The sequence below is a fragment of the Pteropus medius genome, unplaced genomic scaffold (assembly GCF_902729225.1).
Source record: "Pteropus medius unplaced genomic scaffold, Ma_sr-lr_union100, whole genome shotgun sequence".
Taxonomy (NCBI): domain Eukaryota; kingdom Metazoa; phylum Chordata; class Mammalia; order Chiroptera; family Pteropodidae; genus Pteropus; species Pteropus medius.
In genome coordinates, this window is record NW_024349803.1 from 12844363 (window position 1) to 12863129 (window position 18767).

General features: G+C 40.9%; 1 protein-coding gene across 2 annotated transcripts in view; it reads left to right on the plus strand.

Moving 5' to 3' along the window:
• Positions 1-10551: 10551 nt before the first annotated feature.
• RASA2 (RAS p21 protein activator 2) overlaps positions 10552-18767 on the plus strand; it is a 94839-nt gene continuing 86623 nt past the window's right edge. Inside the window, exon 1 of one of the 2 annotated variants that reach the window (XM_039837335.1) lies at positions 10552-10713. In XM_039837335.1, the coding sequence (XP_039693269.1) occupies positions 10581-10713 (133 nt within the window). In that variant the 5' untranslated portion in view covers positions 10552-10580. The remainder of the gene's footprint in view (positions 10714-18767) is intronic. The other variant, XM_039837336.1, reaches the window with a different exon arrangement.

Below are 18767 nucleotides of genomic sequence, written 5' to 3' on the forward strand. Positions count from 1 at the left end.
TATACCAAGAACTCGGAGACAGGACACACAGTCAAAGGGAGATTGCCACCAGGTTTGGTCTTAGCACCAGTCACACCAAAAGTAACTGCCTTCTCTTGCCTCCACTACTTTGCTGGAGACCTGTCTCCTTCTTCCAGTAGCAGCCAATGTTAAGCAAGACCATCAAACGATGAATCAAGAGCATTGTCCATCAAATGATTTATGAATGAAAAACTTGGACTATAAGAGATGGTTGCATAGTATCAGCACATAATGTGTAAAAGTCAAACTTGTCACAGCTAGCATCATGCTTTTGGCCTCAGTAACTGATAAATGTTAACAAACAGGCATCTATTTTTCTCTCTCATAACAAGAAGCCTGGAGGAAAGCAATCCAAAGCTGGCGCAGAGGTGCAAAGATTTCAGGACAGGAAAATCTCTTGACCCTTCTGTCATTTTCACAGATAGCTGTTGCATTTGCATGCTCAGTGAAAGAAGGCATGCAAATGGGGGCTGCAGGGAGAAGGTGTGCTGGAAACCTCATCTCTCCCTTCTACCAGAAAGAACAAAAGCCTTCTGGAAGCCCAATGAGACTTCTTTCTCATTTATCATTGGGTCATATAATCAACTCTAGTTATCAGGGAGGCTGCGAAAGCAATATTTAGTTTTACTGACCTCTATAGCAGAGGCAGCAAAGGAGAAAGGGGTGAGAAGCATTTGTCAAGTTAACTATAATATAAAAGTCTCCTGCTTCCAGTCTGGCATCTTTGACTAATTGGAGTCTCAATGGGAAAAAAGATGAGAACCAGTGTTGAGAGTTGATTTTATAACTGAGCCTAAGGAGTACTGCTTGGGGGCCTAGAATTGGGTAGATGGCCTTTCTTACCAGCTATGCTGACACCTAGAAGCTCTGTGGGCTCTGAAGGACAATGTTCCTGGCTTGATGTCCTCCCAGCAGGCACCACAAAGTTGTGAGAGTCCCTCAAGCTACTTCCTGAGTAGACACAGTGACAAAGGGAAGCCAGAGCAGGAAAGGAAGAACATAACAAACCCAGCACCCCCACTCTGCCAATGGGAAGTCTAACTGACCACTTGGGCACTCCTGGAAATACATACTTGGGGACAGGTTAAATTATTCAGGCAAGTGGAAGGTGGAGGCAAGATTAAAAAAACTTGGGTTCATTAGGTCAACGGGACTTTGTCTGTAGCCACAGGCTGATGTGGGCGCCTAGAAATTTGATCATAATAACAAGTATGTAAACAACTTGCCACTTTGAAATCAGTTTTTCCAACTTCCACAACAACACACACAAAATGGAAGATGTTTAGATCTAGCCCACTACTAGACAATAGTTCATGACCCATGAGCTTCTGCTCTCCTTGATGTCTCTGCCAAAAACAAGCTGCTTGTGACATACACAGCCCCAGCCAAGGGGGAAGATTGCAAACCTCAGGCCCTGCCTCCTTCCCTTTCTCCTTCCGCATCTGACTTCTGAGGCGTTGCCTTTTCTCTGCACCTAAGCTTTCTGCAAAGCCCGGGCTCAGCCCAGCATGGTTATGTGGTCTGCTCTGGTTTCCCTTGTGGGTTTTAAACTCAGAATGCTGAGTTCATTTATTAGCAGCTTCTCTGAACAGGACATCCCATTCATTTGCTCATTCATTCATTCATTTATTCATTCATCATTCATCGAACATTTAGTAACTGCCTTCTATGTTCTTCTTTGTTTCCTATGCACTAGAGAGGAAAGACAAATAAAACAGTGTACAGTCTTCGAGAATCTTAAATACAGGCAAACAAATAGGAATAGTAAATGTGTTATGAGCATTACAATGAATGTATACATACGGTACTATAGTGACACAAAGGAAGAAAAGACCAATTCTGTGCCAAACCAGGAGGTAAATCTCAAGTATAATATATGTAGAAATATTTTCAGTTGAACTTATTATTGAAATATAAGTAGGTATGTTGTATAGTGAGCAGAGTTGGCTGCCTACTCTATGGCTATTGGTCGCCTTTCTCTCACAAGAGAGCATTAGTTTGGGTCATCTCTCAGGTCTCAGGCAGCAATGCACTTTTGGAAGGAGATCCATCTCCAGGGACTACTGATCAGGCTAAGACAATCATACATTCATCATGATTACGAGTGAGATTTAACGAGAATATGATCAAGGTGGGAAGAAACATTGCGGGGAAGGGTGACTTCCAGAAAAGACTATCTGGGAAGGGTTTTCCTTCATAATTTAAAAAAAAAAAAATAGGAGAAAATGGTTCTTCCTGCTACTGGATGTTGAGATGTTCAGAGCTGCAGCAGTCATCTTGTGACCATGAGGCCAAAGTCGAGAGAATTGCATAGAAGCTAACCCAGAACCTTGTCATCATTGAGTTGATGAATTAATCATCCCTGGGGCTGAGTACCTAAGGACATTTTTCCCAAAGTTTTTTTTATTGTGGTAAAATATATATAACATAAATTTGATCATCTTAACCATTTTTAAGTGTATAAATCAGTGGCATTAAGTACTTTCTTTTTTTTAAGTACATTCATATTGTTGCACAACCATTAGCACCATCCATTTCCAGAACTACTGTCATCTTGCAAAACTCTGTACCCATCAAACAATAACTGTCCATTCTTCTCTTCCCTCAGCCCCTGGCAACCACTATTCTACTTTCTGTCTCTAGGATTTTGACTACTCTAAGGACTGCACATAAATATGTGGACCCTGAGAAAGAAAGTATCTACTAAGAAGGGCTCAATTTATTTTTTTAAAAGCACAGTCTAGCAGGCACTTATACACAAAGGCCTCTCAACCAAACTACACTTCAAGGAGAACCCTGCACTAAGCTGCCTGTCTCCCACACTGAACTGCCTGCCTGCACTGTGTTCCTGCCAGCTGAGTCAGGCTTTATAAAGGAGTTCCTGTAATAGTATTTCAACCAATAGGACTGGGGCTTTCCCATCAGAGCTGGGCAGCTATATCTCCATCAGCATCTTCATCAGCCAGTCAAAGAGCCTCCATTCTGACCAATCAGGACAGTAGTGCTTTTGGGACCAATTAAACTGTGAAGATTTGGAGTCGTCATTTGCATGAGGATGAATCAATCAGAAATCACCGGTGGGGACTTCTGTCTATGTAAGTCAGCCCCTCTGGCTTAGGAGGAACACTTTCCCTTTCTGTTAAAGATTGGAGACTTTGTTTCTCTTGCTGGAGCTGAACCACTAAAGATAAAATGCCAAAGACATCTTGCCAGATAGAGTGGAGAAGACACCAGAGGTGTCAAGCAGGACAGGGGCTTGGCCCCTGGGGCTGCCTCACAGCCATGCTGCTTCATAATTGAGCTGTAACACTTTTGAGCTGTTGTATAGCCATGCTGTTCACATGGACATGCTATATCACAGCTGAGCTGTTTGCACTGAATAAAGTTTCCTTCTTCATTGCACCCCAATTTGAAGGTTCTTGGTGTTGAACTGATGCCAGCCCACCTTTGGTTGTCAAGTGGAATTACATATATTTGTTTTTTGTGACTGGTTTATTTCACATAGCATAATGTTCTCAAGGTTCAGCTATGTTATATGTGAGAATTACCTTCCTTTTTAAGGATGAATGATCCGTCATATGTTTATGTCACATTTTGCTCACATTCATTCATCTGTCAATGGACACTTGGATAGCTTCTCCTTTTTGACTATTGTGAATAATGCTGTTCTGAGCATGGGTATAAAAAAATCTCTGAGACTATGCTTTCAATTATTTTGGTTGTATACCCAGAAATAGAATTGCTAGATCACACAGTAATTCTAGTTTTATCTTTTTGAGGATTCATAAGGACTTATTTTTTTATGGACAAAATAAACTATAATTGCTTAAGACAGCGGTCCTCAACATTTTTGGCACCAGGGACCAGTGCTCCTATGACAATCTAATACTTGATGATCTGAGGTAGAGCTGAGGTGGTGATGCTAGCGCTGGGGAGAGGCAGCAAATACAGATTAAGCTTCGCTCCCTTGCTGCTCACCTCCTGCTGTGTGGCCCAGTTCCTAACAGGCAACGGACCACGGGTTGGGGACCCCTGGCTTAAGACATTTTCTGATAGTTTTTCTGTTACTTGCAGCCCAAAGCCTCCCAAGTGGTCTGATGAAGGATGGGATGAGAGGGAATCTTAGACAAAGGAAGTAGTTGAAGTACAGCAGATCTGCATAGAACCACCTGGCACATTCAGGAAACTGCAAAGAGCTAGGCATATCAGCACATAAAGTGTAAGAATGTATCAGTCGTACCTGTTGTTGAAACAATAGAATCTTCCCCTAGCTAGAATAAGAAGAAAACAATGAACTAAACGTACTGGGTAACTAAGAATCTCTTGGAGGGTCAAAAAGTCAAATTGAAAAGTTTTCCATCCAAGTCACACATCTGGTCAACACACACAGCACTGTGGTTTGCACAGGATACAGTGGCCAGGGCCTCTACCTCTACCGCCCAAGGTCTTTGTGTTGTTTCTTCTTCCCCATATTTCTATCCTCTGAATTAAAGTCTCTCATGGCTGTTATTCCCTGAGGGAAATTGAATCACATGTATGCATTTTAGCTTCAAGAAAGACTTTGACCTTGCGAAGGCTAGACACAGTGTTCTAAGGCTTATTAAAATTCAGTAGGAAACTGCTGTGATTAACTGGCAGTGTGTGCCATGGGTACTATGGAAGCTTGTTATGGACTAAAAGTCTGTCTCTCTCCAAATTCATATGTTGAAGCCCTAGTGCCCAGCATGGTTGTATTTGGAGATGGGGCCTTTAGGGAATTAACTAGGGTTAAACGAGGTCATAAGAGAGGAGCCCTGGTCCAATAGGATTAGTGTCCTTATAAGGAGAAATACCAAAGAGCTTATTCTCTCTCTCTATGTGTATGCATCAGAGAAAGGCCATGTGAGGACATAAAGAGAAGGTACCACCTGAAAGCCAGGAAGAGAGCTCTCGACAGAAACTGAATTGGCTAGAACATTGATCTTAGAATCAACAACCTTGGCAAGTGCAGAAGGATTCCAGGAAAAAGGCAAGAATTCAGTTTCATCCACCCTCCACCTGTAAACTCTTTGCCTGGTGCAGATCTGAATCAGGGAAGAGGATATACTCTAACTTCAAGAAGTTTTGATTATTTTTTGGAACTAGACGCTTAGATTACTGACATGAGACTATATCTATATCTATATCTATATTTATATCTATATCTATCTATCTCTATATCTACATATATACATATATAGAAATAGATAGATAGATAGATAGATAGATAGATAGATAGATAGATAGATAGATACAGATAGATATATAAAAGTGGCTGAAAAAGCAGTGTAACCTGTATGAGACTTCACCTCGAGCAGGGGAGAGGTTTAGTCTTGGAGCAGGAAGAAAAGGTTATGGAGAGGGAAATAAAATTATTTCATACCCACAGAATTCTGCTTATGCAATAAAATGGCTAGTATAGGAATTGCTGGCTTCTCTTCCTCCTCCTTCAAACTGTCCTGCTCCCACAGCCCCTTCCTTCTGGACTTCTTTTTGTCTCCAAGAGCAACCTGTGTCTCTCTTGGTTCAAAAAAGATGTGGTTAGCACATCTGCTTTACACGCAGAAGGTTCTGGGCTCTTGCCCCAGATGGAGCCACGGACCATACCCTCGGTGCGTCAGGCCCCCTGGGTGCGCCAGGACCCCCAAGTGCTCCGAGGGTGCCAGGGGCGCCAGGCCCCGGGTGCACGCCTCGAGCATGTGGGAGGAGATGCCCTGCCTTGAGAGATCCAGTTCTTAAGGGGAAATGGCAACATCCATACGACAGGGGTGGAAATGTGGGGGTGGGGGAATTAAAGAGGGGGAAAAAAATGCCATGGAAGCTGCTCAGAAGTTGCTCTTATCATCAGGAGTGACTGCCTCTAAGAACTGGGCTCTCCCAAACCCTCATCACTGGGAAAACTGCCCCGTGGGAGACAGCTCTTCCTAGGATAGCATTGAAGGGGCATGATTGGGAATGTGCGCTACAGTCAGATTGCATGAGTTCCAATCCTAGATATTCTACTTACTAGCTATCTGACCTGTGGAAGTCTTTACACCCCTCTGCACTCAGAGACATCATCTATTAAGTCGAAATAATGACAAGAGCAAAACCAACAATAAACAACAATAATATTAATTTGTATGGGTCCACATGAAAGAGCCTGGCATAGAGTAAGCACTCAGTACATGGCACTATTAGTTCCTGTGCTTTGCCAGAGGGTAGAGATACTTTTTAAAGAAGTTCCCCATTGTTGAATCTCTATTCTTATTGATGTTCTTCCTGCCCTCCCCCCCACACCCCAAGCTTTGTTGTAAGAGGGGGCTTTGGACTAGCTCTGTTCCACCCAAGTCTCTTTTCTTCTTCTTCGGAGTTTAGAACACAGAGTTTGGAACTCTAAGGTTCATGGTAAATGGACAAATCTGCCCAAATAGATAAACCTTGAGTACAGAGTAGCAGGTGAAACAAGTGCATGATGGCCCAACTGTCCAGTTTTCTTTTCAGACACATTGTTTTTTCAGTCTGAAATGACAAGGAAAGTGCAATGGAGGTGAAGTGGATATGCCATCCAGTTCAAAAGAAGGGAGGCTGAGAAACAATTGATGTCAGACTTGCCTAATGGCATAGATTGTCCATGTTCCAACATTCAGGCCTTTAGTATCCTCCTCCAGGAGCGGAGAAAATTTGAAAATATTTTAAATGGAGGAGCTAGAGGCTTTAGTATAACAACTTGTCCATATTTTTGGATACGTCCTTGTTATGGCCTAGTTTGACTTTAAAGGTAAAATGCTACGAGTATATTTCAAATATTCTGCAAAAATATTCTGAATATTTAAGTTCTCACCTTCCACCACTCCAACTTTATATTAAAAAAAAAACAAAACACTGAATGGTTTAGAGGCTGTTTGTACAGTGTAACTGAGCACATAATGCTTAATATATAAACGGGAAAATTGGGGAAATAAAATCATCAATGACCAAAAGATTTTGCCTTCCCACTAGTCCACCAGAGAAATAGTTCTGCCTCTGGAGTGTATGGCCCTATGAAAATGATTTCCATTTAAATATTAAAAAGCAAGCATATTTCTCTTCCCCTGACTCACCAGAAAGAAGATAATAAATAGCTCAGGACCAGGAGATACCCCTTATATTGCCATGTTATAGGTTGGTGGGTGCCGATTCAAAACAATGCTGCATGATTGACAAGTTGTGGAATTAGTTTCTAGCTGTATGGCATGTTAAGAGGCAAGGCAGTTTTCCTACCTCTGCTACCACGGAGAAAGCCAATTTATGAGTGAAAATGACTGCATGGGTTAAAACCTGGTGAAGAAATAGGAAAAGACATAGTAGTGAATGGTTGCTCATCAGAACAGAGGAGATAGAGATAGGAGTGATGGCCTTTAAACACATTCATTAATAATTTGAGGAAGGAAGTCAAGTGCAAGTTTGTGCATGATGCAATGTTGTTCCAGTTACTAAACATTATGAAGAAATGAGAGGAACTCTAGATGAATTAAAAACACAATGCAAGAGCAATAAAGGGGGGGAGGAGATGTAATAGTCTTCTTGAAATTTTCCTGTGAGTAAATCTTATTAGTCTTCACAAAACTTTATTTCCCAAATATTTTACATTAAGGATACACTGACTCTGCTAAAGACCTCTGCAAAGCAAGCTACTATCAGGAAAAGAATATTAATGTCCTTAAATGTTTATTCAGAGTAAGGATTAGGAATGATTTTGGATGAAGAAAAAATAGAGTTTCTGGGTTTTAGTGAAATGGTATGATAATTCTGAAATCTGCAATAGAAAGACTGCCTAGGAGAAATAAAAGTGGAGTGTCACTTCATGTAAAATTGTTTTCATACCTTTAGTAACAATTTAGTAATAGAGTTATGGAATTAGGATTGTTAGTGAAAAAGAAGGGAACTTGGGAGAATCTGGTACAGATATTGATATTTTAAGGACGAGAACAAAATTTTAAAAACCAGCTTTTAATTTCAAGTTATAGGATGCTATTAAAGTCTCCCATTCCTATTTTAACCATTTGGACAGGTATGATAAATGAATAATCAATACAAATTAGAATTTTCAAAACAGGAAAACTTCAAATCTGCAGGGTAGAGGAAGTAAGTGAGCTAATATGATTCGATCCATTCATTCAACAGATATTTACTGAGGTAGTTAAAAACATGAATTTAGGAGAAGAGATTAAAAAAAAAGTATACAGGTACATAATACCGTGTAGAAAGTAATCGATGCCACAAAAAGGTACAAATTAGAACCTCTGTCAAAAAAAAGAAAAAAGAAAAAAAAAGAAAAGGAAGAAAGGAAGAAAAAAGAAAAGAAAGATAAAAGAATCTCTGTCCATGAGAGGAGAAAGAGGTAGATGAATGAGGCAGCATTTGGCTAGGCAGAAAGAAAGTCACTTCTAAGAGAGTCAGGTTGTTGGGAAAAGTAGCTCATCATGGCCAGAGATAAGAGTTAGGTAAGCTGGGTCCAGTCCCAACACTGAACACTTGCCCAAGGAATTTGAATTTTATTCTTTTGTCATTTCTAGAACTCCTCATGACCTATAGCGTAGCTTGCTTGCTGGCTGAAGGGATGAATGAAGCCATTGATATTTTTTTGAGCAGCCAAGTGATGAACTCCAATTTTTGCTTTAGGAAGATTAATTTAAGTGGTGTGTAGGAGGAATGAGAGGGATGGGAGACCTATTATAAACGTTCCAGTCAAGAGCATGAGGCCACATTTACTGAGTTAATCCTACTACATGCCCAGCATTCCACTAGATGCTTCACACACATACTTTCAATAATTATTTAATCCTGATAATAACCTTTTGAAGAAGGAAGAATAAGTATAGCATTCCCATTTTACTGTTAAAACACAGGTTCAGAAAGGTTTAGTAACTTGCCCAAATGTCGCACACGTAAAAGTGGTAGACTTCGGTTCATGTCTTTTTAAAAACTATAACCTGTTGAAACTATTCAAATGAGGATGATTTTAACAAGGACAATGACTGGATGAAAAGGAAGGAAAGGAGAGGAGATTTCAGCAGAGTCAGAAGGATGTGGCAACTGAAAATAGTATGGTGACAAAGGATTTTTAAAGTCAAAGTTTCTAGCCCAGATAACAGAATATGGCTGTGAACTCAGATTTGAAAGGAAGATTTAAAAAATCAAGTTTTGCATTTATTGTTCGAAATGACAGCAAAACATCCACATAAGAGGAAGTAGGTTCACTTTCTCCAACATGTGTAAAAATCAGGTAGAGATCATCCGCAACTCCCCCAGAAATGGAAGTGTCACTCCTCAGCAACAGACACAAACTACGGCGGTTATTTTCTCTCTCTGGCTGTCCAGCCTTTGCACAAGTGGCTTTCACTCCTTGGCACATTTCTGCCTCTCCTGGCTTGTCTTCAGTTCAGCCTTCAGCGCATTTCTCAGGAAGGCCTTCCCTGACTCCCCAGTTTCCTAATCTTAGGTTTTATCTCCCAATCCCTCTGTCCTTTTTCTGTGTCTCCCCATAGACTGAGCTGCTGGAGTGCTGGGGCTCTCTTCACCTTGACCATTGTGCAGTCTCTGACCCTCAAAAAATATTTGTTCACAGACTGACTGATTCCTATTGTTGTCCTGGAAAACAACTACCCTGCCCTATTAAGTCACAGTTTCTTCCTTCTTAGGGCAGTGTAGTGAACAACCTCAAGACCAGGAAATCATCTCCCTCATCACATACCAGGGTATTATTCATGCCGTTTACTCACTGTAAAGAGCTCTCTTGAAATACAGCTAACAACAACTTGTCAAAGATTGACGGATTTCCTAGAATCAATCAACTTTTAAACTCACTAATGGGGGCGGGGGGGGGGCCCAATCCTGGCACCTAAATACACAGTGTGGTGGTAAAGGCTTCCAAAAATTTCTCGGTGAGGTGTCCAGACTGCTTTCATGTTGTAATTGAGGACTATGGTCCTGTTTTGAACTCCAGCTTTCGCAGAGCAATGTTCTTACCTAAAAGTAAGGATTTGTGTGGGGCATATGTCTTGGGAGCGGGGTGTGTGTGGGAGGGGGGGCGGGGAGAGAGATATGTATATTATTGGGGACTATTAAACCTCTTAGTTCCTTTTGAATGAGGGAGTTTTGAGGTCCACTCAACTGTCAAATTCCATTTGATTCCACAGGGCGTTCTCTTTAGCGTTAGGAGATGTGGAAGTCCGCTCGTGCGGGGAGCCTAATTCCCAGGAGAATTTGGGGATCTCGGGAGGGCCGGTGTTTTCTCGAAGTGAGGTGTCAAGGCTGCTCAGAGTTACGACTGGGAGCCACACTTGGCTAGCGCCTGGGCTTTTACGGGGCGAAAGGGAAGAAAGCCAGGAGTCGGGTTCGCGCGTGGGCGGCGGGCGCCCGGGCGGGGCGGGGGCGGGGCCGCGGCGGGGCGGGGCGGGGCGAGCGCGGCCGAGCCGGGGGCGGGGCCAGCGCGCGGCTGCCCTCGCCTAGGCGGCCGCGGGGCTCCGCCTCGCCCGGCTACGCAGGCGGCGGGGCTGCGGCACGGGCCGGGCGGCACCATGGCGGCGGCGGCGCCTGCTGCTGGGGCGGCGTCTTCCGAGGCGCCGGTGGCGACTGCGACGGCAGACCTCGAGGCTGCGGACGAGGACAGTCGCGAGGTCCGAGTGCTGCAGAGCCTGCGGGGCAAGATCTGTAAGCGCGGGCCACCCGGCGGCGGCGGCGGCGGCCGCGGGGCTGAGGGGACGGCGGGCGCGCGGGGGCGGCGGCGCCGCGCCGGGCTGGGATTGCGGGGCTGAGCGGGAGCCCGGGCGGGGGCCGGAGCCGGCGCGGCGCGCGCGGCGGGCCGTGCGGGCGAGGCTGGCCCGGGGGTGTGTTGGGGGAGGCGGCGCCTGGACGGGACGGCGTGGGCTGGGGCTGCCCCTGACCCGAGGGAGCGCAGAGCCGGGAATCGGCCCCGGCGGAGGGCGCCTGGGCAGCGCCGGCGCGAGGGGCTCGGTTCGGGGGCGCGGCCGCGACGCGGGGACGCCCCAGCCGGGGGCGCGGGCCGGGGGCGTGAGGCGCTTCCGGCCGCTCTCCGACGCAGGCCTCCAGGCGGCCGCGGGCGCCGGGGAGCGGCCCCGAGGTGGGAGCCGAGCGGTAATTAGAGGGAGGCGCGGCCGGAGGGGGAGGAGGAGGGCGGGGAAGTGGGGCTGGCCCGAGGGGAGGGGGCCGCGTGTGTCTTGGGCTCACCAGGCTTCCCGAGGTTGAAAAAGGCGCCCTGACCTGCAGGAAACTGGCCGCCGTGGGACTCGAGTGGCGGTCGCATGGGGCGTTAGGGAGGGGCTCGGGGCCGGACACCTGTATTCGCCCCAACTCGCTACGGCGGGGACTTGAATCGAGAGACAGCGTGACTGACAGTGAATTCAGGCAGGATGTAGTGGCTTCCTGTGAGCAGGTCTCAAAACACAATCATCCAGCCAGCACTTAACCCACTTAATTCATTTCCTTCTCAAGCATTTAATTGTTACTTTTGTGAGCGAGCCATACTAGTTGACTTAATACAAAATTTTTGCTGGGAGGCTTTGTTACTGTAGACAGACCATTTGAGTTCAGTCATTTGGACACTTATTTTGAGAAAAAGAGACCCGTTGGGGTAAGACTGCCAATTTTTTTCACAGTAATTTAATCAGAGGAAACACTTTATTTTTATTTTTTGCTATTTGTGAGTTATATCAAAACTTATTTTCTCCTTTGTCAAAAATTTAGTTTTGTTTATTCGTTATTCTCACATTGGAAACGTGTTTCTTGTAAGTAACCTGTAGTTATGAGGAGCACTTTTCATTTAAAGAAAATAGAATTGCATTAAAATGGCTAACAATGCTCTTTTTTACACAGGATGTAAAATTTTCCTCTTCCTGAATAGCGATATTTTTAATTGATTTTGGATTCTCCCACTTTTCTCTTTTCAAGTTGCTCCCCCTTTCAGGTTTTTGGGATTTTATTACACCTCAGAAGCAGGCATGTTACATTTTTTTCACCTTTTTATTCCCAGACGTAGTCCTGGGTCTCTTTAAAAAGTACCATTCTTAAAACCTGTGAAAAAGACGCCAGAGAGGTAGATCGTCTCTATATCTAAGTTCCCAACATTGAAGTTACCTTCTAGGGTATTAAAACCTTTTCAAAATTCAGATTAAGTTTTATACTTAATGTTTGCATCTAATTTAATATTTGGGAAAACTATAAATGGGCTAGAGTTTCCTCCTTGATGTAATTTTCCTATTTTTTTTACCACTTTACATTTTAGTGTCAGTTAATGTCATGCACTGTTCATTGGAGCCTCACTGATTTACATAGCTACAGGTTATACCATGGAACTACATTTACTTCTTGGAATTGAGAGTTGGGCTTGGGCAGCTTCCAGAAGGACTTAGCTGCCCTGCACTTTCACCTGTTCCATGGCAGAGATACAGTAAGAGATGTCACTGTGAGTAAAACTTGGGCCAACAAAAAAACACAGCTTTGTTTCCATGGCTTAGAGCAACCCCCCAATCCAGACTTGAAGATTGATTCTCCAGTTGCTGGGAATTGTACTGCTTTAACTCTGGTAGTAGTACATCTGTTATCTCAGTCATTTTCTTGCTCTTCAAATTGCTCAGCTTATAGCTCAGATCATGGAGTGTCTGCTTCATAGAAGAAATGAATTAGGATATGTATAAATGAAACTTCTCTGCACCTTCCTCTCCATTTGCCCTCTCTTTTTAGCTGGTGTGATCCAAAGCTGGTTGACCATCAGAACCCTGTGAAGAGATGCTGTTTTCTGTTTCCCTGAAACTGACATATGGGTTTTGCAGAGTGGGGGCTGGGGGGCTGGGAGAGTCATTAGCAGGTGCTAAACTCACAGAAATGGGATGATGGTCATTCTGACACTGAAGATACTAAGTAGTTTGGGGTTTGGAGTAATCATGTCAGCTTTTCTTTTCACCATACTGGGATACCTCAGAGGAAAGCCTGATAGTGCCACTAGCTTGGAGATGTGCTGGCAGATTCCAAACTGCTGATTGATTCTCAGATCTGGAGAATTAGAGATCCATAGAGCTGAACGGGAGCCTGAAAGAAAATATCTTTTTTCCCAGACTTGGATAAGACCCTTCAACTCCAAATCATACCAGCAAAAAAATAACGGGTTGATTTATATATAAAGTTTTAGAAATAATAGTCCACAACCTTATTTAGGGGTTTCATTCCAGTATTTATTCCCATATACTTCACAGGGTGAAATACCAGGTCGACAGATTGAAAAACCATTTTGTTGTCAGTTTCAAACAATCAACTGACATTAGCAAAGTCAGTGTTGCTGACAGTTATTTTGTATTGCATGCTGATCTCCAATTTCCTGAGGTCATTCAAGTGCCCTTGGAAACCATGGAACTTCCAAATGATCTGCTTCCTTAATATTCAAGAGACAGGTTTAGTTGTTGAATGTCCTACACTTGTCATATGAACCATTGATAAAGAAAATAAGATTACTCCAGATGCTATTCTTTGGTCTGAATGCTAGCACAGCTGAAACACTTTCGGATGGCACTGCCCCAACAAAAATGCACACAGAAGCAAAAGAAGGGCATTGGGGCTTTCTTTATACTTTCAGGTTTCACGCTGTTATTTTGTGATGTCCTCCTTTTTGCTTACTACTTTTTGTTAAGTTTGTTCTTGTCCAAGTAAATCAGATTTTGAAATGTTGCTGAAAGAGCCCATACCATCTTATGCATGGATTTACGTGTTCAAGGGAGACCAGATTGATAAAGGAGCCAAATCCGAGGATTTGTGTGACTATTGAGATGTCTGATACAGTCGAGATCTGGGACCATGATGTATCCCAGAACTTATTTGGCCTCCCTGATACCTTCCGATGACGAATTTGGCAAAGTAAGATCTATGCGATGTGCTTAAGTTTAGATGCTTGGTCAGGTTAGTCACCTAGGTTTGAATCTTCACTTAATTTCCAACTTTTGTTAACTTTTGTGTACCTTTGTATTCTTATATGTAAACAGGGATAGTAAAAACATCTGTCCCACTGAATTGATTTGAGGATTAAATAAATCCTCTTCTCTGATAATTTCTCTCGCTCCCCCAGGAGCTGATCAGACATGGACTATTTCTTAGGAAGGAGTAGAGTAGGAGATAAAAACTAATCTTTATTTGATGTTCTTGTCCAGCGTGTACTGGCATTTCCTGGTGTGCAAAGCTGATTAAAATCAGAAGACTTGTATTCTGTTTCATCCATTGTTCATTATTATTCATGTGACAACTTTAGGAAGCTCACTTACCTCTGAGCTTATATTCCTCATCTTTAAAATGGGAATAATGCTTCATCATGTGCGTGTTGTTCCCTCTGCCTGGGAGTATCTTTTTCCTTTCTTCTACTCTTTATTTGTGTCAGTGAATTTGTATTCATCCTTCAAAAGCCTGCCCTGTGTGATCTCTTGACCAAAGCCTTGTTTGGGGCACCAGTACCCCCATTCCTGGAGAGATGTTATGCCTTTGTACTGCCGAGGAATCACAATTCCTTGTCCATTTCCTTTTTTACATAGTAAATGTCATAAAAATCTATTTTATTTTATTTTATTTTATTTATTTATTTTATTTTATTTTCCCTGTAAGACAGTGAGCTCTTACAAGGTAGAATTCATTCTTGTTCATTTTTTTTATTTTTAACTATCTCAGTATCAGCACGGCACCTAGAACAGAATAGGCCTTTAGAAAATACCGTACCTCTCTCACTATGGTATCCTGAGGAGGATTTCAGATACAATATATGAAAGTGTTTTATAAAACTACAGCTAAACAAACTAGGAAAAGGTGGTATTATTAAGAGAAGACTGTGGCAGGAAGTTCATCCCTTTCAAAATCACAGTGCCAGCTGAGATTAGGTTTGAACTGTTGCCAAAGTTGCCTCATTAGGAAAAAGATTAAATTTTTCTAAATGCTTTGATTGCTTATTATTGGAGGATTTGAATTTGTTACCTGATTGTATTCCATGAATATTGTTACTAATTGGTCTTTAGCCTGGAAAAGAAAAATCTCATAATCACACCTTACACCTTAAATGTTTTTATTTGTCATGGCAGGTTTGGATTTTTTGGTAGTAAAGTATGAATCAACACATTTTATTGACCATGCAATAGAATTGAGAGGGAGAGATTAAAGAGTTTATTCATGCTAAGAATTCATTATTGTCAGATATTTGAAATAAGTTATTTGATAAATTATAATAGAGGGGAAGATTTAGAAAGGGTTTGTTCATACTAAGAATTCATTATTGTTAGAAATTTGAAATGAGATGATGAGTTATTTAGGATGGAGGAAGAATCCATCTTTCAGATTGTGTAGAAATGAGAGAAAAGGGTTCTTTGTAAAAGTTCACAGAGCAGTCTGCTAATCATTTGCTCTGAGGAAGACAGGAGGTAAACCTCAATGAGTTCATAGTTTTGTTTTTTTTAACTTGGAATTCTTTGAATAGACTCTAATAGACTGTGGAACTAATGTGACTGAAATAAAACTATTGTTTTATCCTTTAATGATAGATGCTAATCCTATTCCTTTGTTAATGTGCTTTATGAAATTATTTGACAATAATATGAGATTATATGTTTTATCTATTGAAGTTCTGTGCTTTTGCGAGCTACTAACAATTTTGTTGTGTAGTCATTGGTTAATGTAAATAAAGAAATTTTTTTATCTATATTAATAAATGTCTATTATATATCTTCAGTTTTGTATGTCATTTTAGTCACCAAAAATCTCTAGCTAAAATAATATACCTTATAAGGTTATACCAATACACATGCAAACATCAGTGAATAATAATTAACAAATTTGTTACTAAGAGCTTAGTTCTAAGAATGTCATTAGTGACAGAATGACTTTAGAAAAATTCTTTAACTTTGCTGAGCTATTTTCGTACTTGTAAAATGAGAGGTTTGGTGTGGTCTTCAACATCCTTTCTAGCACTATCTTTGATTATTGCTTTTAAACTTTAACTATTCAGTTTAAGACAGTATTATCAGATGCTTTTACTTTAATCCTTAAATATATTTAGTATACCTCTTGTGCATAAGGTACACTATTTTAAAAATATTTGTCTAAGATTTATTATATGATTGAATCCTAAAAAAACTTTTCCTGTGCTTATTAATTTATTCAGCAATACATAATACATATTTGAGTGATAGGACACTAATTGTGAATTGGACCTAAAATGTGAATGGGATAAAAAAGTTCCTTACTAGTTTATCCAAAAATATATGCTAAGCAATAGTTGTTTTTAGATACCTGTATTCTTAGAGAATTATAGATGTTTAGAGCTGGAAGGTAGAGAACATATCTTGTTCTCTCCCCTCGTTTTACAAATGAAGTTGACACTCAGAGAGCCAGGTGTCACTAGTTGGGCACTAGTCCATGGCCTTTTGGGCACTAGTCCATGAGTACTATCTTTCTAAAATGCTTTGTAGGATGAATTCATTAGTAATAATGTTGAAAATTTATTTCATTTAATATACGAAGATTACACTGCCTATCTAGTGACATATTCAGTAGTAATTGATTTTCATCGTGTCATCTACACAATTTCATCTATTCCTTTTTAAGAACTTCATGAAGTTGTTGGACATAGTGATGAGACTATGGCTGTGACCTAAATGAAGATTGAGCCCGGATGCTTCCCTATTTGTGTCATTCTCTAACTCAGCTGTTTTCAGTCCTGACTGCCCATCATCGTCGCCTGTGAACTTAAAAAAATTATAATCTAGGCTCTACTTAAGACCTACAGAATCAGAATTTCTGGGGTGGTCCTGGACATCTGTAGGTTTAAAACGTCCAACAGAGAGTGATAATGGCCAGTTAGGATGGTGAGCTTCTTTTGACAGTTGAACAGGCTAGCCACAAACTACCTGCGTGACAGCAACCTGCTGTGCATGACCACTTAAAGGGAACCAATAGAAAGTTTGGTGTGATCACAGGGAGGTTTTAATTTATTTGATTATTTTTTTAAAAAAATTTACTTATTTATTTGATTAGGTAGTATCAATACCTGGTATGAAATTCAAAAGATATAGAAGGGTATACATTGAAAAGTAAATTTTCTTACTTCTGTTGTCTCCTAGCCATTCCCTCTTCGGAAGCAAGCATTACGAGTTTTTTTTGTATATCCTTACAGAGATTATTTATTTACAAACATAAATGTATGAGTATTAATCTCTCTCATCAGCATGCAAATAATAGCAAAATATATACATTGCATCTTGCTTTTTTATACTTAACAGTAGTTTGAAAATTTTAAAATCCATATGTATGGGGAACTGCCTCATTTTTACCAGCTGCATAATATTTCATCACCTGGATGTATACCACAGTTTATTTAACTAGTTCCCTATTGATGTTCATTTAGATTGTTTCTGTTCTTTGCCATTACACACATTACTGCAATAAATAACCTTGTAGGTATGTCATTTTTGATATGAGTGCATATGTCTATCAGTAGGCTGAATTTCTAGATGTTAAGTTGATGAATAGTATGTGCATTCCTATTTTGGAAAGACGATGCCAAATTGTTTTTCATATAAACAATAGCAATTTATGCTTCTACCAGCAATGTATGAATGCCTATTTCTTTACACCCGCATCGTGTATATTTTAAAACATCTTGATCTTTGCTGGTCTGTCAGCTGAAAAGAAACATTTACAGTTTTAATTTGTGCTGCTTCTGAAAGAGGTCAAGGGTATCCCCATATTTTAAGAGCTGTTTTTACTTTTTTTTTTTGAGAAGTTGTCTATTTCATTTGTCCATTTTTCTACTGGATTATAAGTCTTACTGAATTGTGGTTATGCTTTATGCAATAAGGAAGTTAGCTATATTTTTAGCGAAATAATTTTTAAAACTTCAGATTCTTTGGCTGATCCCTACGTTTATTCTTGAGAAGTTGATTGTGAGATCCAGTGAGGGCAGTCAGTTGCTGATCTCATCTACTTATGTAATTTCTGATATTAGCATAGAGGAAAGGTAAACAAGGGTTAAAAGACAAACAGTAGTTTGGGAGAAGAAATTTGCAGCAAATCCTAAGACAAAAAGAAAACACTCATATAACACTTATTCTGTGCCAGGTACTGTTTTTAAACACTTTAAGCATATTAATTAATTTAATCCTAACAATAAGTACAGTTATCTACATTTTACAGATGAGGAAACTGAGGCACAGGATAAGTAAACTAAGTAACTTGACTAAGACAGCTAGAGAGTGGTGGAGCTATCATTCACATGGGGCAGACAAGGTCTAGAGTCCATCTTGTTACTCTTAACCTACTATACTATACTACCTCTCTATTTGTTATTGTCCAGAGTACATAAAAAGTACATACAAATATATAAAAATAAAGGATACGAATAGGCATTTCACAGAAAAGGAGATGCAAAAGTCCAGTAAACATAAGAAAATACTGGAAAGATTTAACAAAAACTAATCAGGGAAATACAAATTTTAAAAAAGCATCCGTTTGTGAAAAGAGAAAAGCTTGTTAATTTCAGTATTTGGTGAGGATTTAGGGAAAAGTTACTTACCTCACTGTTACTGAGTTTAAATTGGTAAAGGAATGTTAGAGAGCATTTTGGCAGTATGTGTTAAATATTTAGATGTATATACCCTATGCATTTCTACTTGTACATACCTACCCTGTAGAAACACTTGTACATTTGCAGAAAAGGCATATACAAA